General features: G+C 50.0%; 5 protein-coding genes across 7 annotated transcripts; 2 read left to right on the forward strand and 3 right to left on the reverse strand.

Annotated features, from left to right (window-relative positions):
- Positions 1–42: 42 nt before the first annotated feature.
- On the reverse strand, positions 43–1558 carry LOC6555727 (mucin-5AC). Its single transcript, XM_001982386.2, has 3 exons — positions 1385–1558; positions 1147–1208; positions 43–1095 (listed from the first exon to the last, which is right to left on the reverse strand). Exons 1-3 carry the CDS (start codon positions 1412–1414, stop codon positions 192–194), a joined length of 996 nt encoding a protein of 331 aa, XP_001982422.2. The 5' UTR covers positions 1415–1558; the 3' UTR covers positions 43–191.
- On the forward strand, positions 1091–10079 carry LOC6555721 (mitochondrial 2-oxodicarboxylate carrier). Of its 2 annotated transcripts, none has more exons than XM_026983134.1 (3): positions 1091–1107; positions 1168–1229; positions 9177–10079. In XM_026983134.1, exons 1-3 carry the CDS (start codon positions 1098–1100, stop codon positions 9924–9926), a joined length of 822 nt encoding a protein of 273 aa, XP_026838935.1. In that variant the 5' UTR covers positions 1091–1097; the 3' UTR covers positions 9927–10079. The 2 variants fall into 2 exon arrangements, with proteins under 2 accessions (XP_026838935.1, XP_001982424.1); XM_001982388.3 differs by lacking the exon at positions 1091–1107 and adding an exon at positions 6506–6943 and having other exon boundaries at positions 1182–1229.
- Positions 2420–3949, reverse strand: LOC6555651. Its single transcript, XM_001982387.3, has 2 exons — positions 2587–3949; positions 2420–2516 (listed from the first exon to the last, which is right to left on the reverse strand). Exons 1-2 carry the CDS (start codon positions 3924–3926, stop codon positions 2420–2422), a joined length of 1437 nt encoding a protein of 478 aa, XP_001982423.1. The 5' UTR covers positions 3927–3949.
- A 949-nt stretch (positions 10080–11028) lies between the features above and the next one.
- On the forward strand, positions 11029–13368 carry LOC6555722 (protein transport protein sec31). 2 transcript variants are annotated; one of them, XM_026983068.1, is made up of 3 exons: positions 11029–11163; positions 11231–11995; positions 12114–13368. In XM_026983068.1, the coding sequence occupies exons 2-3, from the start codon at positions 11275–11277 to the stop codon at positions 12794–12796; spliced, it is 1404 nt and encodes a 467-aa protein (XP_026838869.1). In that variant the 5' UTR covers positions 11029–11163; positions 11231–11274; the 3' UTR covers positions 12797–13368. The 2 variants fall into 2 exon arrangements, with proteins under 2 accessions (XP_026838869.1, XP_001982425.2); XM_001982389.3 differs by having other exon boundaries at positions 11252–11995.
- Positions 13369–13963: 595 nt separating this feature from the next.
- Positions 13964–16640, reverse strand: LOC6555627 (60S ribosomal protein L22). Its single transcript, XM_001982390.3, has 3 exons — positions 16538–16640; positions 15740–16363; positions 13964–14394 (listed from the first exon to the last, which is right to left on the reverse strand). The coding sequence occupies exons 1-3, from the start codon at positions 16547–16549 to the stop codon at positions 14128–14130; spliced, it is 903 nt and encodes a 300-aa protein (XP_001982426.1). The 5' UTR covers positions 16550–16640; the 3' UTR covers positions 13964–14127.
- Positions 16641–20731: the final 4091 nt, after the last annotated feature.

Genomic DNA, 20731 nt, shown 5'->3' on the forward strand with positions numbered 1-20731 from the left:
CCCTCTGCATTTGCATTTCTTACTAAGTATTATTTGTAATCGTTGTTTCATTTGTTTTAATGTTTTTCCAACAATTTAAGCATTCTGGAACCCTGGGGCTGCAAAGAGATCTCCTGGGCACCCCCATAGTGACAAGTCAGTCGAGGATTGGCTTCAAACCAGGAAGGCTGTGGCTGCACCATCCAATTGAACTAGACGGCACTGTCTGAGGTTATATCCTGCGTTTCTGGCTGGTCCTTGCCGGCACCATCTTCCAGGCCGTGGCTCTGGCTCTGGCCCTGGCCCTGCTCCTGCCCCTGCTCCTCATCCTCGTCCTCCTCCTCTCCCTCGTTGTCTGTCTCGCCATCAACTTCCGCTTCCAATTCCTGTCCCTCGATGTGACGAGCCGCCGGCTGGGACACGAACGATGTGGAGGCAGTGGACAGCTGCGGAGGCAATGTGGCCGCTGTCGAGGATGCTGATGAGACAAAGCTGGGCACGCTGACGGGGCACATGCAGGGAACGAATTGGATGCGACTGTTGCTGGAGACCCCTTGCTCCGGCACCACGGTCTGCTGCTGCGGCTGATAGTTGAAGTAATCCGGATATGGATACTGGGGCCTGGCGTTATAGAGGTTGCTTACCCGGCGATTGTACGCGGGGTATTCGCCGAAGCGCAGCAGGCTGGGAGTGGATCCTTCGGAGAAACCACTACTACCACTACCACTAGTGGCGGACTGGGGCGGAGGTGGTACTGGTGGTGGAGTAGTACTGGTAGTAGTAGTACTAGTTCTTGTGGTCGGTGCCGGCGTGGTGGTTGTGGTGGTGGTGGTTGTGGTCGTTGGAGCGGCAGTGGTGCTGGTGGTCCGAGAGCTACTGGGCGCGTTGTTCAGTTCCGCCGGAGCAGTCACCTCTTGCCTGGAAGCGGAGTCATGTCGCCTGGCAGCAGCGTAACTGGTCATCCCATACGGATCGTACTGAGCACCAGGCAGCAGAGGTGTCTGAGCAGCTCCAAATCCGAAGAACCCAGGAGCCAATGGCTGATAGGTGTATGTCCGGAAGTAGGTGAGCGGAATTTGCTGCAGGATTTGGCCGCCACCCGGCTCCCTGGTTTCCCTATGGATACAGGTGAGACTAATTTGGCAGTTCCACGGCTTTTCTACTTACGTTGTTGTCTTTGGCCACCAGAAGCCGTTGGACAGGCGGGAACCTATGAGGACAAGAGTAATCTAACGTGGAAGGGAGAAAGGGTGAGTGTTTCAATTCCTTGTAAAATTACGATATATCATAAGGTTTAAGTTGCATTTAGCACCAATAACAGTCACTTGTATCAAAAAAAAAACGCAAAAAACATTTTTAGGATTGAACATTTAAACTTGTTGCATTCAAATCCTTTTTCACATACCACAAAACTTAGCCGCATATCTATGTACATAATACGATTTTCTGAGGGAATTTCCCTTTATCCTTGGGAAGCAATGAACAAGTCTGTGAAGATTCAAGCAAACTTATATAATCCACTCGCGTTCGCAGTCGCCTTTGTTCTAAGCCCAAAAAGAGCGACGGTCCGAGCTTTTATAGCCGAAAACCGAGATTGGGAAATCGGTTGGGATCGATTGTGTGGCCCATGGCAATGCTGGTCAGAACAGAAACGCCGACATCGAGCAGGTTTTCCCTCCAGTCGAGGAAAAGGGGAATGGGGAGCTCGGAGCTCGGAGCTCGGAGTTCGGATTGTGGACCCCTTGTAGAACAACGAGAAAATTAATTGCAGTCTGCAAAGCGAAAACTAAGCTGGGAAATCTATAATAATAATGACGGGCGAACAACCTGAAGAGGTGCATCATTGATAAAGTGATTGAATGAATGATGGATCCACCGACGTGAAAAGGAGGGCTGCGTTTTTCAAAGAGCCGCATCCATTCCATTGGCTATAAAAATTTGTTGATGACTTTTCTTCTTTGCCCTGCCTTGCTTTTTAACACATTCAAATTTTGTTTTTCTTTCTGATTTTCCGTGTATTGGATTCTGGAATTTGGGTCAGGCGACGGCTTTAGCTGACCCGTCTGATTTGCACGTTGGGTTGGGTTGTTATAGTTATGCAACTATAGGTCAATAAAGCCCATTCCTATTCCTACTTCGATTCCAATTCTTCACTTTCCAATTTACGACCGCCTTTTCAGAGCCCGGGATCCCTTTTGACCCCCAACATGAATGACTGCCCTTTATCGGTCGTAAAACGGTTCCACTAGGCAACCTATTACAATCTAAATTGTCTCATGGCTTTTTCTGAAGGCTTTATTTATGAAGAGAGGCGTTAATGATCATTTCGGAGCACAGTGATAATCTCCTGGGTGACTTCTCCTTCACTCCGAAAACTATTTCCCATTTCTTCCACATTTTTAGGGAATAAGAACCATTAAGTGATGACTAATTATCCGCACTATCTCCGCGGTCTCAAGCCGTTCTCTATGTACTTGGATGTGTAGTATTTGGTCTGATCGTCCGTTCCATGTGGTCGGTGGTGGGGCCCCTTGTAACTGAAATCGAAGAGGGATAACATATATGGCATAATGGGAGATTAAAACCAAGCAGCGAGCCGCAACTCACCGTGAATTCAGTATAAACCAGGTGCTGGGCTCCCTTTCCAAGGAGCTTCTTGCCGAGCGATCGCTTTTCTCCAGCAGGTTCTTGGAGGGATTTGGTGTTTGTGGCTGGAGCAGCTTACCCAGCGTGTACACTGGAAATGCATAGTACTTCTTTTTGAGGGCATATCGAGAGCTCTGTCGCAAGGGCGGTGGCGGCGTAGTGGGACTCAGAGATTCGACGGCTGGCCGCTCCAGACTCTCATCGATGTAGACGATCTGGAAGGGCTCGCTGCTGCTGGCGGTGGACGTTTCTGTGGGCTCGGGAGGTAGTTCCACCTCCGTTTCGGCTTCCTGTGCTGCTAGCCAGTCTTGTTCATCGAGCTCCTCCTCCACACCATCGCCTAGATCCACCAACTCCTTCTGCTCGTCCGGCTCCACTTCCTCACTGGACTGATGTCGATGATTGTCGTTGTGGCCAGTGGATCGTCGCAGGACTGTCTGCCATTGCATCACTTCTTGAGGGGAATGGAAGGCCTCATACTGCTTGGCCTTCTTTCTCTTCCGCCTGCCCAGAGTTAGCACTCCCTCGATTCTGGGCAGCTGTGTTTCGTAAGGCGATGGTATGGGCGTGGTGGAGGTGGAGGTGGTGGGTGCTTGGGTGGAGGTGCTAGTTAGGGCTGGATCACTGATGGCCTCTTGGGCATAAAACGGAATCAGAGTCAGGTTCATAATCTGCCGCTGTCCTGGGAAGCGGAATCGCTCCACAATCGGTTTTGGACGGAACATGGGGGTCGATGGTGGATAGAGAACCTGGCCTGGCACTGGTTCCTGCATGGGATAACGCCTCCTGCTCAGCATGGTGTTGAGAATCAGCTCTCCCCTGGTTCCGTTGTACACGAAAACGGGGTAGTTGCCCATGCCCAATTGCAGGGAATTCTCCCCGGGCCCATTATCGAAAACGGGCAGCTGGCGACGTTCTCCTCGCCGGTGACTTCTGGTCTTGTGAACAGGCTGTACGTACCGATGAGGCAGCTGGAGACGATGAGGCATCATAAACCGTCGTTGAGGCAAGGAGGGCGGCGGATAAGGTGCATCCCGATCTGCATGCCTAACAAGAAAGGTAATGGAACCGGATTTCGCCTCCTGACCACCTCCACCGCCTCCACCACCTCTTCCCTGCCTTCTGCCCATGAGCGCAGGTATCCTGGTGGTGGTTTCATAATCTGCTTCTGGGCGGCTCTGTCTCTGCCTCTTGGCTAGTCCATCCTCCAGGATCCAAAGTGGGCGATGCTCGCCGGCCAAATAACTTTCTCCCAAGATGACCCTAGTCCAAAGTGAAACAATAATCCACGCCACCTCCATTTGGTGCGACAAACGACTGTGAAATGGCCAGCTAGCCACTCCAAATCTGTCACTTTATAGTGTTCAAGTTGGGCACCTGGAATCGGGTTGCGGCGATGGTGTAACTAACTTTCGTTTTGGGCGAAAACCGCACAACTCGTTCTGAGTGGGCCACTAAGGTCGTCGGGCGTGTTGTGCTTGGTGGGTCACCTAAAGTAGTCCAAAGTATAATGTCTAATGGAATGATTGCTTCGATTTGAACTATTTGTTCACTTTATTGCCAAGATATGAACAAAGTTTTCAAGCATGATGGCGCCAAATGGATTTTAGCATTGTAGGTGTTGGTGGGCTAGTCGGAAACGACTTTTCTCTAGGAGCAGCGGGGAAAGCCTCTCCATAGTCTGACCACTTGTCAAGCCTTTGAGGGTCTGGTTAGACAGCTGCCAGCTGGGCTTCAGCTTCAGCTTCAATGGAGTCAGCTATCTCCATCTCCGTCTCCATCTTCATGTCCTATCAGCTGTCAAAACTGGCATTAATCAAAACACTCTTAAGCGATACCCATTGTTGTGCTCCACAACAAGCCTGCATCCTCGGGGTCTCGGAAAGACCATCGCAGTGGAAGTGCTTTTTCGGGTATTCTGGGCTGGCAGAAGAAGGGCTGCACACGGATAAAAAATGCTGGGGATCAGGTGAAATTTGATTTGGGATATCTTCATGCTTTCGGTATTATTAGGAACAGAAAGTTCCTCCATATCGGAATGCAATCTGATAACGTCATATCAGTTTTTTCCCGTGCAGAGCCCGGTTTTTGTTTTGACCGCTGCCTATTGTGGGCCAACTTGTTCTTGTTTCTCAAGGGCCACAAGTGTGCAACAAGTGGAACATTGTGGGTAAAAAACGGGGTTAATAGCCTCTGCCGAACGGACAGCTGCAGGCGGTCGTGAGTTCTCACTTTGGAGCAGCAGCGGCCTCAGAATGAAAATGGGAAATGGAAAAATGATTGATTAGCCGCGTATATCGCGGCTTTGATCGATCAATCGGCGCTTGCATGTGGCATTCTACATGTTGCGCCTGTAAAACTAGTACTAATTGCGGTCGGAGGGAAGCTTTGTTTTCGAGGCAGTAGGGGAAGGGTAGGCCCATAAGAACTGTGTGTGATCTCCAGCCGGGTGGAAAGGCGAGAAATTTTCCGTGCGTAGTGAATCGAAAATATCGAAAATAGTTTTCCGATCGATCCATTCATGGTGATCCTGCCTGCGTGACTCGAGAGCATTATTGGGCCAGAAATGGGGCAGAGTCCAGTACGATTTCTGGCCGGGATTAATTCGCTTTTAATGGCCTCTAAAACGTTTAAATTTTTCCCCTCGGACGTTATAAATTCCACACATCCCCGGCCCATCCACCCAGGCTCCACATCACGCCAACTCGTGCCCATAATTAACAGTCAGAAATATTTGGACAATCATAAAAAAGGCAGACAGACAAAGCCACAGACGCAGACACAGACGCAGACGCAGAGGAAAACCATCTAAATCACTCAGATTTGGGGATGGGAGAATTATTTTTGACACCGACAATTTGTTCTATCAGTTTCGGCTTAGAATGCATTTTATGTAAATGAAAGTTGTCCTCAATCTGGAGGTCGTATCTTGTATCTCTGATTGATGTACGGTGTGCCGTGAGCTATGAACAATAAAGCAATCAAGAGGCACAGAATGTCAAACGATTTGTTTGTCCATTGTGAAGCTCCTTCTCTTTGGAGCGTGCTTACATGGGCGAGGGACATCATTAGTGTGATGCACAGGTAACAACCCTATGGTTGCGATAGACTCTCTAGCACGGCTTTGCCCCAGCTGTCAGCTGTCATTCGTTCTATTTCAAGCATAGAATCCCTGCTCTGAGTCTGCAAACAAGTGTTTACATAGTATATGTTGTACTTACAAGCACTCCTGCGCACTAAACTAATACGAAATATTCTCATATTTACTGCTCGCAATCTTCAATCTACATAGGTACGTACGTATGTTCCCCCACCCTGAAATAATGTGTCTACCACTTTTGCCATCCGATTTGTAGACCCCAAACGTCTTTAATTCTAGTAAGGCATACATGTATTGAATGTGCCATTAACAGGGAAGGTTGCAAAACCAGAATGAGTCTTATATCGCACATAGGCCGAAAAGAGCTTTACTGTATGAGGTATCAGATGTGTTGAGCTTTCTGCTGGCTGAGATCGCCAGTCTGCGCTGGCGAGCAGCCCACGAGGTAAAGCTCCTAACGATCTCACGATCCGACTGAGCGAACTCAGCTATGGAGTCTTTCCAGCACGCGTGGCTCTCTGGGACTCGTAATCCTATTGAAGACAAAGCCAGCGAAAGCTTAGCCGCGTCGCCCGTTCGGCCCCTCCCTCACTGCACAGAGAGAAAAAACTGAGTGATATGGAGTTGCTGAAGAGTTACTGAACAGCCTACGTCCGCCCCTACTGCAAACAGCTTTTCTAGTTAACGAGCCGAGCACTTAACAGGGCACAGGGCACTTTAAAAGAACTTTTCCCATTTTCAACATCGGCTGCTATTCAATACTCAATTACTTTTTTTCAGTGTGCCTTTTCCTCTGGAACACAGGCAGCTGCCTCAACCTCGAGCTCAGTGCGAATTGCGTTCTCGAAGCGAGCGGTGGCGGTTCACCCGTAGTGTTGTAGCTCTGCCCAATTCATTTACTTCTGCCTTCGTACTTCTGCTGGGCGTAGCAGTCGCAGTTGGCTCTGACTGAAGTGCCAGCCTCGATTGACCTGGGCAGCAGTTTCCAGTGGAGCACTTGGATTCCCTAGGCATTTGGATTCCCTCGGTAGCAGTAGCGTCGCGAGGATGGCCTCTCCGCAGCAGGATATTTCGCACGCGAAGCGCGCCGCCTTCCAGGTTTTGGCCGGCGGCTCGGCCGGATTCCTGGAGGTCTGCATCATGCAGCCACTGGATGTGGTCAAGACCCGCATCCAGATCCAGGCCACTCCGGCGCCGAATGCCGCGGCTCTTGGAGAGGTGAGTGTTCATGGCACACAGTTGCGAATGCTATAATGTTAAGTGCCAAGTCATTATGGCACCCAAAGCTCACACGCCCGAAATAACAAATTAGGCTCAATTTGCTTATGTACTTCCATGTAGTATGTTCTAATCACACAGTTCGTGTGATTCGTCTGACACGATAAGCGCCATGGAATTGTTTGGCACCTTATGGCCCTGCATCAAATGGCAAATCACAAAATCACAAAATGCAGAAGAGGGGTCCCAGAAATTCCGTTATAGCCGCTTATCACCACAAGATTCCAAGTTATAGACAGCAGATATCTACGTTTTTCTTTATCCATCAGCTGTGGCATGTTTTTGTTTTCATCTTCATATTGGGCTGGGGCCTTCATTTTGGACGAGGGCACAGCAAGGTCACAAACAAGTTCTCTCCAATTTCTCTATTTTGAGCTGCCTGGTGTTTCTGCCCTCAGTGTTTACATTTCTCTTGCGGAGGAAAGGGGCGAGCTATCCACAATCCACCATCCACCATCCACCGTCCACATTTATCAGCAGTCGAAGCTAATCGCCGCTCTTCCCCGTAATAAGCTTATCAGTCGAGTGGAGAATATGTGTCTGCACATGTACGTACGAGTATATATATAAATACATGACAGGCAGGCCAAACATTCCCCAATCGCCAGCGAAATCGAAATTATGACCTCTTTAAATTGTGTTCCGACATTTGGCACGTGCGAGAACTACTAACTTGTTTTCATGAAGAGCAAGGAGCCTAGTTACAGCTTTACAGCTCCATTTCTGCTGTTTTAGCTGCTAAACTAGATCACCTAGGTCACAAGATGAGATATATCTTGTGTTTGGGTGTCGGCTGCTGTCGGAGATCTTTGGGCTTAAAGCACCTTAAGATAAGACAAAGAAACACTTTTGTGGTCATTTTTATAATATGGTTTAGGAAAGTGCAAGTCAACAGAAAAGAATTATTTGTTCGCAGTTCTGGGACGATACTCGTTCCTAGAAACGACATTCTGTGTCGTGAAGACCCCAGCATTAAATGCCTCGAAACATTTTCATCTTCTTCTGCATCTTCTGGTCGTCGAGGCATGATGATTAAACAAATTTACGAGTGCGAATGAAAGCAAATAGTCGAAGAAAGCACGCGGAGAGGCGGCAGGGGCTAGCTGGCGACAAGGGGGAAATTAGCACAAATACAGCATATATGTATACAGCATATACACATGTGGAACAAAGCACGCAGCTCTCCGTTAACACAGTTCCAGTTTTGCGAACACAAACAGATTTGTTGCAGTTCGTCCAGTGCAAACTTGGTAGATTTCGACTACGTGTTGTGTTAATCAGAGCCTTCAATATTAGTAGCAAATAACTTTATGATAGTCGATAGTCAATCTGTTTGCAATCCCTTTTTTTATACTAGATTCGTTGAAAAGTATGTAACAGGCAGAAGGAAACGTTTCCGACCATATAAAGTAATACGTTCTGTAATAATTCTGATGATGAGAAATTCAAAAAATTAAAAAATGTCCCAAGGCTGAAGTTCCTACCTCCATAACTCAACCTATCTTAATCGGATTTTGAAGTGGCATACCTCAAAATGTTTCTGGCGCAATTATCTAAAAATCTGCATTCAAATTTAGAAATTTATTTTTTTTTTAATTTTTTGTAATTTTTCTGATGTATGATGTTGTACAAATTCAAAAATATTAAAGAATGTCCCAATTCTGAAGTTCTAAACTTCATAACTCAATTTATCTTAATCGGATTTTGAAGTGGCATACCTCAAAATGTTTCTGGCGCAATTATCTAAAAATCTGCATTCAAATTTAGAAATTTTTTTTTTTTTAATTTTTTGTAATTTTTCTGATGTATGATGTTGTAGAAATTCAAAAATATTAAAGAATGTCCCAATTCTGAAGTTCTAAACTTCATAACTCAATTTATCTTAATCGGATTTTGAAGTGGCATACCTCAAAATGTTTCTGGCGCAATTATCTAAAAATCTGCATTCAAATTTAGAAATTTATTTTTTTTTTAATTTTTTGTAATTTTTCTGATGTATGATGTTGTAGAAATTCAAAAATATTAAAGAATGTCCCAATTCTGAAGTTCTAAACTTCATAACTCAATTTATCTTAATCGGATTTTGAAGTGGCATGCCTCAAAATGTTTCTGGCGCAATTCTCTAAAATTTTTAAATGTTAACTTATCATCTGCATATATTCCCATTTTCCAGCTGCACTACAATGGCGTCTTCGATTGCTTCGCCAAGATGTACCGCCACGAAGGCATCTCCTCCTACTGGAAGGGCATTATGCCGCCCATTCTGGCCGAGACGCCCAAGCGGGCCATCAAGTTCCTGGTGTTCGAGCAGACCAAGCCGCTCTTTCAGTTCGGCTCGCCCACTCCCACGCCGCTGACCTTTTCCCTGGCCGGACTGACGGCCGGCACACTGGAGGCCATCGCCGTGAATCCCTTCGAGGTGGTGAAGGTGGCCCAGCAGGCTGATCGCCAGAAGAAGATGCTCAGCACGTTCGCCGTGGCAAAGGGCATCATAAAGCAGGACGGATTGGGCTTCAGCGGGCTCAACAAGGGCATCACCGCCACCATGGGACGCAACGGAGTCTTCAACATGGTGTACTTCGGGTTCTACCACAGCGTGAAGAACGTGGTGCCCGAGTACAAGGAGAGCCACTTGGAGTTTCTGCGCAAGGTGACCATCGGCTTCCTGGCCGGCACCCTGGCTTGCTTCGTCAACATCCCCTTTGACGTGGCCAAGTCCCGCATTCAGGGACCGCAGCCGGTCGCCGGGCAGATCAAATACCGTGGAACCTTCAGCTCCATGGGCATCGTTTACCGCGAGGAAGGATTCCGGGCGCTGTACAAAGGACTCGTACCCAAGATTATGCGTTTGGGCCCGGGAGGAGCTATTCTGCTGCTGGTCTTCGAATACTCCTACGATTACCTGCTGCACAACTACTCCTAGTCCTTAAATCCTTGAGAGGCGCCCGTCCTTTTTGTTATTTTTTTTTGTATAATATACTATTTAGTTAGTATGGCCGCTTAGTTGCGAGCTAAGCCATCGAGGAGGTAGCTAGTCTTCCGATTGTGATTCACCAATAAATGTAAAAACCTTAAATGTTATTTTTTACTTTGCATTGATATTCAACGATATTCAAATTCATATAAATTTAAAATTCATATACGATCACGATCTCTCGTAAGAAAGTCGAATTGCAAAAGTTCTTGATTTACGGCACCAGGCGCACAGAAAGAATAGCACGAACAAAACAGTCAGCTGATCAGTCCAATACGCGTTTCAATGGAGATGCCCGCGTGCCGTTCATTTTCGGCACGCACCCATGTAATACAAGGGACTTTCGTGCCTATTGTGCTCAGATCGTGACACGAACACAAGATCAACGCGGTTGCTCATCACTGATCTGCACTCAGTTCTGAAGTAACGGTTGTGCTGTTCTCCTATTGGTCGAATGCTATAAAGGAGAGATCGAAAGGGCAGCCATCATGAAAAAGGATCAGCTGTTTCACTTTATTTGGAGCTACAGCTGCTGCCTGCTGCCGATTCTGTTCGCCTGGTGTCTGGCACCCGGAAAGTTGTCAATTTGACTGGGAAAAATTATGTCGCATCGGAAATTTTGTGCGAGAATTGTGAATTCTCAGTGGCTCAACACCAGGCGAACAGAAATTTGCGTAGGGGGCAGAGTAGGACGAGATTAGCCGTTGCATGCTGACTGGAAGGGCGTATAGGCGGCAGCCATCATGGAACAAGACCAGCTGTTAGTTAACTGGTGAACTAAACTAGCGGTTTCCCCTCCATCGCTGACTTCCATTGGTTGAGAGGCGACTGGAAAAACGTACGGGGCAAAGCAATCAACTGTTTTATTTCAATTTGAGCGGCCAGCTGGCACTTGCTGCGGCTTCTGTTCGCCTGGTACCTGAAACCCAAAAAATAAGCAATTTGACTGGGAAAAATGTTGCTCCATGGAATTCAATTAATTTTCGACTAAAAATATCACATATGGTGTGTGTATTGGCTAAAGGCGTAGAGAAGACCCGAACCAATAGGTCTTGCGCCTTCCCCAGCCTGGTCACACAGCAAAAAGTGAAATCAAATAACAGTTTTAACCGATTAAAAAAACTTGTTTTGCGGACGAACTACGCAAGCAGCTGAAAGCATCCAGAAGCATCCAAAACGGGTTTCGGTAATTAGCATGCACATCGGTGAGCGCAGATCTGCGCTTGCGGTTGCCGTATTTGCCATTTGTATAGTCTCGTCTCCTCCCGTCCAAGGGTGAAGCACTAATCCGGATCACATGATGGCCTCCAGTGGTGGCGCTTGTTCCCATTTCGTCTTTGTGGCCTGGGCGGTGTTCGCCTTGTTGCTGACGCACGGCGGCGACAATGTTGTGGATGCCCGGCGTAACCAGGGCAACCAGCGGAAGACCTCCTCCTCGTCCAGCTCCTCCAACTACGGTCACGTGACGCCCAGCTATAGCACGAATGGGCATGCCGCCGGCAACTCTCATGCAGATGTGGCCAAACTGAGTTACCCCAACTACAATGCGCAGCCGAATCGCCCAATGGCCGCTGGCTCATCGGGATCCCCGGGCTCCGCCCCTCAGCCAGGCTGGAATGTGCCGCAGGGTCCACCGCCCGCCTACTCCGCTTCCAACCCCGTTGGGGGAGCCCGACCCAATATGCACGAGCCGCCGCCATCCTATCATGCCCCCAACTACGGAGCAGCTCCTCCCAACTATGGAGCCGCCACCGGATCGAATATGCACCAGCCGCAGTACTCGGGAGTGCCAGCTGGCGCCACCTACTACCCGGCTGCAGGACACGGTGGTTCGCCCAACATCCCCGCCGGAGCTACTTACTACCCATCCGCCGGCCATGTGCCCATGGGCGGTGGCTATCACCCAGCTGCTGCTCCGCCGCCGGGCGCCACCTACTACCAGGCGGGATCTGCTTTACCGCCCGGAGCCACCTATTACTCTGCACCGCCACAACAGTCCTCCTCTGGCTTGGGCTTCGGTAAGCAATCTTCTGTTGCTGACTCATATTTGCTTTAGGTTGTCACCTAAATCGTGAACACGCTTGTTATTTTAGTCGCACATCTGTTTTTGCGCTTCAATGATTAATTTCTTCACAGGAACTGGTCTGCTTGCTGGTGGCTTGGGCGGCGCCCTGCTGGGCCACGCTCTTACGCCCTCGGGAGGCAGCTCCTCCTCGCAGCCGGTTGCCGCAGCTCCAGCTGCTGGTCAGGATCGCATCATCATCATCAACAATGGCGTGCCGGTGAATGCCAGCGATGGCACCACTGTGATAAATGCAGCAGGTGTGGCTGCTGCCCCAGGAGCAGTTCCAGCGGCACCGGTGCCCCCTACCAACATGACCCAGGATGCAACCCAACAACCAGCCGTACCCATGGCACCAATGCCGGCAATGCCCTTTAATCCAGAGACCTCCAACATGACCGCGCCGGAAGCAGCTGCTCCCCCACCGCCCGGCGGCATTATATGTGTGCCCACCAAGGTGAACGAAACGGATCCGACTGACAGCACCAAGATGATAGAGGTGGAGAAGATTGCCTGCTACCCGGCACCCCCGCCACCAGCTGCTTCCGCCGGTGAGGGTCCAGCACCACTGGCGCCCATGGCCGCTGATCAACCAGGATCGCAGCAGGTGCAAAAGACACAGGATGTCGCTGCTCCAATCCAGGCATCCGTTACGTCCAACACCGGCGGAGCTGGGTCCTTGGAGGGATTGACCATTCGGAGCCTCCTGCTCGTGCTCATGAGCGGAGGGATGGCCAAGTGGCTTGCTGGCTTCTAAAAACCATGCTTCTGGAACGTTCCACTGTGCACCCCCCAATACTACTCGACCCTACTACCTACTGTACTTTCCTCCCCAGCTGTTGTGGCCTTGGCGCGCACGGTGTATTTGCGCTGGCCAAGATCGATAATTCCAGGCGCTAATTGGACGAAACTGTTGAATTTGTTGAATTATGCCGTACCATCGCCGACTGCAGTATTCGTGGATAAACAAGCTGGGCTCCCAGCTTAGAATTCCCCATCAAAAGTCCCCCTTTCCCAATTTGGCCTTCAATTGTGATGATTGCGATGTGAATGGGCTCCCGTAACCGGGCCCGGACCCATCCCAGCGTGCTCGAAAACAAAGCAAACGTTCGAATAGCTCGGCATATACATATGCATACCCCCTATGTGTAAACCCGACTCAAAGCCTTCTGAAGAAAGACAAACTGAATGTAAGTTCCCACTAAAAGTGTATATTTTTCTAGACTCGCTAGCGTAATTGTTGCTTCTTTTTGCATTGTTGTAAGCAAACGTATTTGTTGCACTCCTCAGTTGTTGAATAAAGTAAAAGCTTTCGCCGCACCCACAGCACCCGCCACGTATGTTTTATTTGTATTTTCTCTGGTCGGCGCCCACGATGCACACGCCCAGCCTGAACTAAATGGGAACTTGACTAGTTAATGGTCGGTCCGCTTGCATAACGATGAGCAACAGCAGTTGTCCGGACTATTCTAGTCCCCTGCTTTCGTAACCAAACTGACTGCGAACTGCATGGGAGCACCCGTACTGTTTGGTTAAAAGTCTAAAGACTTTCACTTCGGTTGGTTACAATCTTCTTAATCTACTGATCTTGTTGATAACAAATACCGCAGTTCATCCAGTGTCTGGTATCTAGTAGCGTTCACCAAGTGCATGACCGCGTACTATAAACAACTGGATGATGCATGCAATATGATATCCATCTCTTTCGAAGCGCAATTACTTTCGCCACCTCGGGCGGCGAACAATCGCGGAAAAGAGCGAGACGGGGATATCGGATTTACAGGCTATATGCGGTTTTACATTTACCGCGCATGGCGACCACCGAATGCCTTCAAAGACAAGGCTTTTTCAGTGATCCGCATCCGCATCTTTCCGGTTTCCCAGATACGCTTGTACAACCCATAAGAATTACTCGGGGTTAAGGTTCAGGTTCACACAATTCTTTTATTGGGGCTAGCCCGAAGTTTTCTTTTCTCATGAGTTCACATCTCGTTGTTAGCTTATAAAAACACGCCGCTTTGGGGACGCGTGATATATAATAAAACCAATGTAAACCAAGTGATTCTGCTGTATGGATCTGCTACATCTTTACTCGGCATCGTCGTCCTCGTCGTCGTTGGAGCTGATTCTGAAGTAGCGCAGCTCGTACGAGTCCTTCTCGTTGGCCACCACGCGGATCCAATCGCGCAGGCTGTTCTTCTTCAGGTACTTCTTGGTCAAGTACTTGAGGTAGGCCTTGGAGAAGTGCACGTCGGAGCTGACGATGAGCTTTAGCTTGGAGCGCTCGAAGGTGACGTTGTTGCCCAGGTTGTTCACCTTGCCGTTGACCTTAAGGCGGGCCTTGATGTACTTCTCCTGCGGGCGGAATAGAGAGGGTATTCCCGGTTAGTTCTGCTTGGACTGGGGCTGGATCATTGGGCATCTTTGGGGCTTGCTAGCGGTAAGCTGTAAGCCGGAAATGTCTCTGTCTTTGTTAAGGCTAAGAGTCGATTGTGTAGAACAGAAAGCCCAAATAAAGAAGAGTGACCAATTTTTTGCTGTGCCACTGAGTACACTGCCATCAGAGCGACGCATAAAGCTCACTCTCTGACGGCAAATCGGCGTGGCCTGTAAAACAGATTTATATAGGTGATAGATGGTGAGCAATGAAGGGGTCTCGGAACCAATGGGTGCAGTACTAGTCGAACGACACGCAACAATGGCTTTTCCATTCAAGTGACTCAGTTACATACATGGACGACTATGCACCTTTCCTAGTGGTTCCTCTCCCCTATGTGAATGCAGCATAAGATTGTAGTTACCTGATCCTGCGGCGTAGGCGACACTTTAAACGATTCTACGCCCTGCTAAGTGGCGCGTTCAGCGCACTCGGTTTGCCCACTAGCGGGTACTCACAATTGGTTGGTTTATCACACGACATATGAAAGAAGCACCTGATGCTAACTGCTACTAGTTGGGAAAACCTGCAGTGCCACGAAAGAGCGAGCACCGTGAGCAGGGCGCACTATGAATTTTGGCCTGAGGCGCCACGGATGTGGTCGCACTCAACCCAGGGCCCACCACGTGGCGGTACACATAGCACGGCTTGACGCTGTTCACAGACGGTTGCACCACTGGCCAGTGCCAGGTCACTGGCGGTCAGTGGCTACCCCGTTGTGCAGTGCCCAGAGCCCCTTGACAACTAGCGCGATTGGAAGGCGCTGCGATTGAACACGTGTGCCCGCATGAGGCAGCGAAGGATTCGACTCGACTCGACTTGGTTCGGATTGGACACATGCCCTATGACTATGTTCTACAGTTGGTGTACAGTTGTTCCAGAAGTTGTTAACCGCCTGCGGCACGGGAAAAGTCCGCTGGCAGTTTATCGCCAAATGGAGTGACCTCACTGTAACCACAACTTTTTATCCAGAGCCCCTAGTTAACTTGGAGGGCAATGGAAAGCTTGGTGCGGTAAGACTATACTGATTTGGTTGGTTATTCTGCTTATTGCTTTCAGATGTTTTGGGAGACTATCCTTCGTTATAAACTGGTTGAGATCCACTTTTACCATAGATTCTGAACAATATCCGAAGTGGCTTCGGACAACTAGGCAATTAAGAGGCGATACTTCCCATAACATCTTGAAAGCAGCGACAGAACATAACCAATGCTTGATACTGAGCGGTGAGATTTGTGATATCTGTGTACCCCAGCTACTTACGAAGTCGGCCACATCCATGATGCTATCCTCAGCAATGTTGGTGCAGTCGATGGTGAAGCGCAGCGAGACCTTCTTCTTCTTCTGTCCCTTGCCGCGCAGCACGTTCTTCTTGACCACCTTGCTGGGAGCTGGGGCGGCAGCCTTGGCCTTGGGCTTAGGCGCGGGCTTGGCGACAGCAGGAGCAGCTGCAGCCGGAGCGGGAGCAGCAGCAGCCGGGGCTGCGGCTGCGGCCTTGGCGGGAGCAGCCTTCTTGGCTGGGGGAGCGGCAGCGGGCGTGGAGGCAGCCTTCTTGGCCGGAGCAGCCTTGGCGGCAGCCGGAGCAGCGGCAGCCTTGGTGTCCTTCTTGGGAGCAGCGGCAGCGGGAGCCTTCTTTCCGGCATCCTTAGCAGCGGCAGCGGGCTTGGCAGCTGCGGGCTTGGCTGCCGTGGGCTTGGCAGCAGCGGCTGCCTTCACATCCTTGGCCGCCTCGGGCGCCTTCTTCACGTTCTTGGCCGCGGCGGCGGCGGGCTTGGCGGCCTCAGCCTTTGGCTTCTCCACCTTGCCCTTGGCGGCGGCTGCGGGAGCGGCCTTCTTCTCCGCCGGCTTGGCAGCAGCGGTCTTGGTATCACCCTTGTTGGTCTTGGCCTGGATGCGCACCGAAAAAAAAACGAACAAAAATCACACACTCATTCGCCTAACGGAATTTTCCGCTCCTGGCCACCGTCCACTGTCCGCAGACTCGTCCACCGCAAGATTGCACAACTTGCAGCACCCAGGCGCCTGTGGCCAGGCTCGAATTCCGCATTTCGGAGCACTTACGGTTGGAGCCATCTTGTCAGTCGAAAACCACGAGGAAAAAGAACAGAAAGCGGAAGCGGCGGCAAGAAGAAGAGACGACTAGGTGTGGCCGCAGCGCGTCGCCGCTGTATTCCGGGTAATCGGCGCTGCGCATGCAGCCCTGGGTTTGCGACTTCGGTGCCGCGTAGCCGCGTTCCAATCCAATGCGCTAAGCTTAAGTTTCGTAAAGGGAATACTCTGCGTTAAAATATGATAATTTGTTGCTGCTATTCAGGCAAGCGTACAGAGTGCATACAGAGAATGCAAAAACTGATGCTGGGAATGTGAGAACAAGATGTCTACCGGGCCGACTTGCGGCAACGCGAACGGTACACGAGATGAGCTTGAAAGTAAAAGCCGTCATAAAGAAAACTTCCAGACATAAAGTCCTATAATTACCAACACCCCGAACGCTGTAAGTGCCTCGAAATTGGCCCGCCCCAGGGGCCATATATCATGAAAAGGCGACGCGAACGGGGGAGGAGGCGAAGGAGCACACTAGAGGTGGAGGAAGAGGAGGAGGAGCCACAGAACGTGCACTTAATTTGCGGCTGGAATCCTGATCCAGCTTGGGCCACTACATACATACATATGTGTGTATGTGTTCTTCAGCGTGCTTGCTTCCATTTACTAAACAATCCTGGAACGCGCAGTTAGACACTATTGTTCTCAGTGCAGATCTACTAAAGATCTACGGCCCCTACAAATCGGTGGTAATAAACATGCTGCCGAGGAGGAAGCCGATTCCCGGTTGGGGCTGCCTCCAGCGCCCGCCGTATCCCCTGCTGCCCCTCATCCGCTCCCTTTTCCAATCCCGATCCGCTTCCCCGCCACGCCCCGTAATCAGCCTGCACTTACGCACGATCTCCACTATCTTCATGGGATAGTGGATAGTTACTTCCAGGACTTGTTCTTCTATTTCCAGTAATCATGAATTCCCCATTTTGTGTGAACGATTCATCTGTTATCTGCATCCGTGTGGCGCCCTGGGGATCGCGTGCATTTGAGTCATTCTTCTGCCTGCAGCTTCTGTTTTCTGTGTCCGACCCGTAATGATTGCCTTGCTTTCCTGCTTGGTTCGATCCGAGTCCTGATCGCAGTGCGCACTTCACTCATGGAGGTGGTGTGGATGGAGTCCTTCTTACCTGTCCCATCGGGTCGGAAGGCCTTATCAGGCGGACCCGTCCGTCGCTCTGTTATCACTTAATGAACGCCCAGCTTCTATTCCCAGTCGCCGTTCTTATCTTAAGTGAAAGAGGGTCCGACACTGAGAGAAACGGCAGGGCGCATCAGTGTCTCCTAACTGAAGACAAGTGTAGGAAGAGCATTTTAAGGGCCTAGAAAATGGAAGAATATTTCTCGCAGTGACCCCAACTGCGCCTTCAACTGCAGCGCAGTGTCAATAAATGCAGCGCCAATCGTGAATCCATCTACTAATTAATTGACTCTTTGTGTCTTCGGTCGTCTTATTTTGTCTGGAGCGCTCACTTGCCCATGCTGCCTGCATCTGAGTGGACGTCTGGGCCAGATTAACGTATCCAGCTAGATAGCCGTTCGCTCATCCGAGCCGGTCTCCAAGCCCATCTCATCTCTGGCGGCGCTTTCGTTTCATTAAAAGCCTGTTTCAATTTTCTGCATTTTAGTGCCTGATGCACTTTGGCATATCGAGGGAAGGCTCTTCGCTCTTCGCTCTTCCCTCTTCAATCTTCGTATTTTTGTCTTGAGCAGTTTTCCCTGTGGTGCTGGCCGCCTTCCGTCGGCTTTTGACTTTGGGACCGGCTTTGTGGTCCGACAACATATATTTGCACTTTGTCCGTCCCACGAGCTCCGCTTCTCGTCTTCGGCCTTTCTGCCTGATCATCCTCGCTCGCTCTGCAATCTTCAATGGCCATGCCCATGCCCATCCCCATCCCCATGATGCTTAACCCATGAGGAACCCCGCATACAATGCGAAGTATTATTTCCGAAAAACGAATATGTGTGTGCTAAGAAAGCAAACGTTATCCTAACTTCGGGCCTTGGAATACAATTCCGCTATCTTAAGGATTGCTTTTTGGGCTTGGGCAGCTGAGGGACAATGCGCACGCCATGGGTTAATATGGGGAACGAGTGTGCAGATAATTTTGACATTTAGTCCCTTATCTGCAGTTCGTTTCGGCTGAAATGGAAATTCTGAGGAACCCTTCGTTCGCCTGCGGATTTGTATCACTGTGAGGTCGCTAAATTAGCACCTAGACGGCCGGCTGAAAATCGAAGGGGAAGTTGCTATTGAGCTCCCCCTCCCCACTCACCACTCCACAGCTCCTCATTTCTTGGCGGGCAGCTTTATTAGCACCCGGCGCGGCTCACATCTTTCGCCGCCTGCGCCTGGTTCCATCTCTCCTTTCCCTCCTTCCGCCAGGATGTGGCAAATTATTCCCCAGCTCGCTGTCCAGAGTACGCCCTCGCAGAGGCTTTGTCACTTTGGCGAGCCATCTCTTCGCATTTCAGATCTCCGATTTGGTTTTAGGGCTTTATTATCAGCTGGCTGGGCCTCATTGTCGTCCGGGCTCCGCCCTACCTGAGCTGAAACCCATTCCCTTTGTTGCCAGGCTGCGCACTGGTTTCCCATGGCTGGATTCGGGCTCACAGCGCCCTCGATGGGCCTGTTGAATGATTCGCGCATATCAACGAGACCTAATGGCCTTAGGGCCTAGGCCAAATGCGCTGAATGAGCTTGGCACCAGGTGGGACGTATGTACATACATATGTGCATGTGTACTTTTTCCGCTCCGTAAGTGAAGATTTATTTGGCTGGCGTAACAGGAGACAGCGGATAATCCCTTCGTTCTGGGAGTAACTTTAGATTGCTTTAGTCTGAGCCGCGGTAATTCACTCGGAGTGGTCGACTGGCGGACTGACGAATGACTCCTGGCATTGTAATTATCGCATTATTCGTATGGCTTCTGCAGAGCGAAAACAAAGTAAAATGCGGCAAAACTAAAGAGCTGGCCAAGAGAAGTGTCGTCGCGCGGATTGAATTGCAGGCGGGCGCCAGCGGCCCACTCCTCTCCTGCTTTGCTCCACGGGAAAAAAAATCTATTACTACATATACTCGTATTCCGATTTGCTTGACAAAATCATGGACTGGCTTCTTCAGTAAACTCGTCCTGCAGTGATTTGGTAACAACTATTTTCATTGTAAGCCTACTAACGTTTCCCATCACTTTTTCCTTTGAACTCCCCCTGCTCCCCCCGAATCAGTGTGCGTCTCGCCACCCGTTGCCCCCTCGAATATCCGCAAGCTGAGCGGCCACGGAGATAAATAAAATAAATATTGACGCGCGTCCAATTCGCAAGAGGAAAGCCAAAAGCGGAGGCAATCAGCATGGGAGGAGCAGAAAGGGGGACGAGCAGAGCAGCAGAGCAAACATCGTGACTTGGAGCGGCGGCGAAACATCAAGCAAACTGAATAAAGTACTCAAAACGTATTTAAAAGTACTAAACACAAGTACCGCAGATTAATAAGCGCTTTTGAACTCGGCCGACCAGAAAACTAGTTAATGGAATGCTCGCGCAGCCGCAAGAGAGCCACATATTCGCGTATCTGTCGGATACGCCTGTAACTGGTGGGAGTTGGAAGTTGGGAGTTGGGGGGCGAGTGACTCATGTGGACATCTTACAAGACGGCCCAACTAGGCAACTTTGTGATATTTACTCTAACAACCATGAGTTCTGTACCTACTTCGGTTGACTTCCGATATCCGGATGCACGCCGGGCGATTCCCCGCCCGCAAAGAGCAGCGCATCACCACCACCATCACTGCACTGGACCAAGCAATCTCCTCCGCTCGGCACTTACAGAAACCCGCTTGAGCAGCAAACAAAAACATAGAGTCGAATGTGGAATGAGTGCTGGGTAAACAAAAGATGCTGCCTCTCCTTTGAACGCGGCGGGAAGGCCAAGTGCAAGTGCTTACATTAGCTATTATACGCCATCCAGTCCGGTCCGCTCCGGTCCGTTCCCACTCCCGTTCCGTGCCGAGATCGATTTCTTTGATGATTCTCTAACGTGCGCATCCAGGTTCAAACAACTGGCGGATTTCGAGCACCAGCCGCACGAAAACAAACAAACAAAGCGATCTGTCCCTCGATTCGGGGGTACTTACATGGGGGATTAGCTGCGCTGACAATTAA

This window comes from Drosophila erecta, unplaced genomic scaffold (genome assembly GCF_003286155.1).
Source record: "Drosophila erecta strain 14021-0224.00,06,07 unplaced genomic scaffold, DereRS2 tig00000283-arrow-arrow-pilon, whole genome shotgun sequence".
Classification (NCBI taxonomy): Eukaryota; Metazoa; Arthropoda; class Insecta; order Diptera; family Drosophilidae; genus Drosophila; species Drosophila erecta.

Excerpts from the sequence above, each read along its gene's own strand:
- LOC6555651 (XM_001982387.3), bottom strand. The coding sequence starts at position 3,926 with ATGGAGGTGGCGTGGATTATTGTTTCACTTTGGACTAGGGTCATCTTG. Across the intron at positions 2,517-2,586 it reads TGGTTTATACTGAATTCACG|TTACAAGGGGCCCCACCACC; the intron begins GTGAGTTGCGGC and ends CTTCGATTTCAG.
- LOC6555727 (XM_001982386.2), bottom strand. The coding sequence starts at position 1,414 with ATGTACATAGATATGCGGCTAAGTTTTGTG. Across the intron at positions 1,209-1,384 it reads ATATGCGGCTAAGTTTTGTG|ATTACTCTTGTCCTCATAGG; the intron begins GTATGTGAAAAA and ends CTTCCACGTTAG. Across the intron at positions 1,096-1,146 it reads TGGTGGCCAAAGACAACAAC|GGAAACCAGGGAGCCGGGTG; the intron begins GTAAGTAGAAAA and ends CTGTATCCATAG.
- LOC6555722 (XM_026983068.1), top strand. The coding sequence starts at position 11,275 with ATGATGGCCTCCAGTGGTGGCGCTTGTTCCCATTTCGTCTTTGTGGCC. Across the intron at positions 11,996-12,113 it reads CTCCTCTGGCTTGGGCTTCG|GAACTGGTCTGCTTGCTGGT; the intron begins GTAAGCAATCTT and ends ATTTCTTCACAG.
- LOC6555721 (XM_001982388.3), top strand. The coding sequence starts at position 6,773 with ATGGCCTCTCCGCAGCAGGATATTTCGCACGCGAAGCGCGCCGCCTTC. Across the intron at positions 6,944-9,176 it reads ATGCCGCGGCTCTTGGAGAG|CTGCACTACAATGGCGTCTT; the intron begins GTGAGTGTTCAT and ends CCCATTTTCCAG.
- LOC6555627 (XM_001982390.3), bottom strand. Across the intron at positions 14,395-15,739 it reads TCATGGATGTGGCCGACTTC|GAGAAGTACATCAAGGCCCG; the intron begins GTAAGTAGCTGG and ends TTCCGCCCGCAG.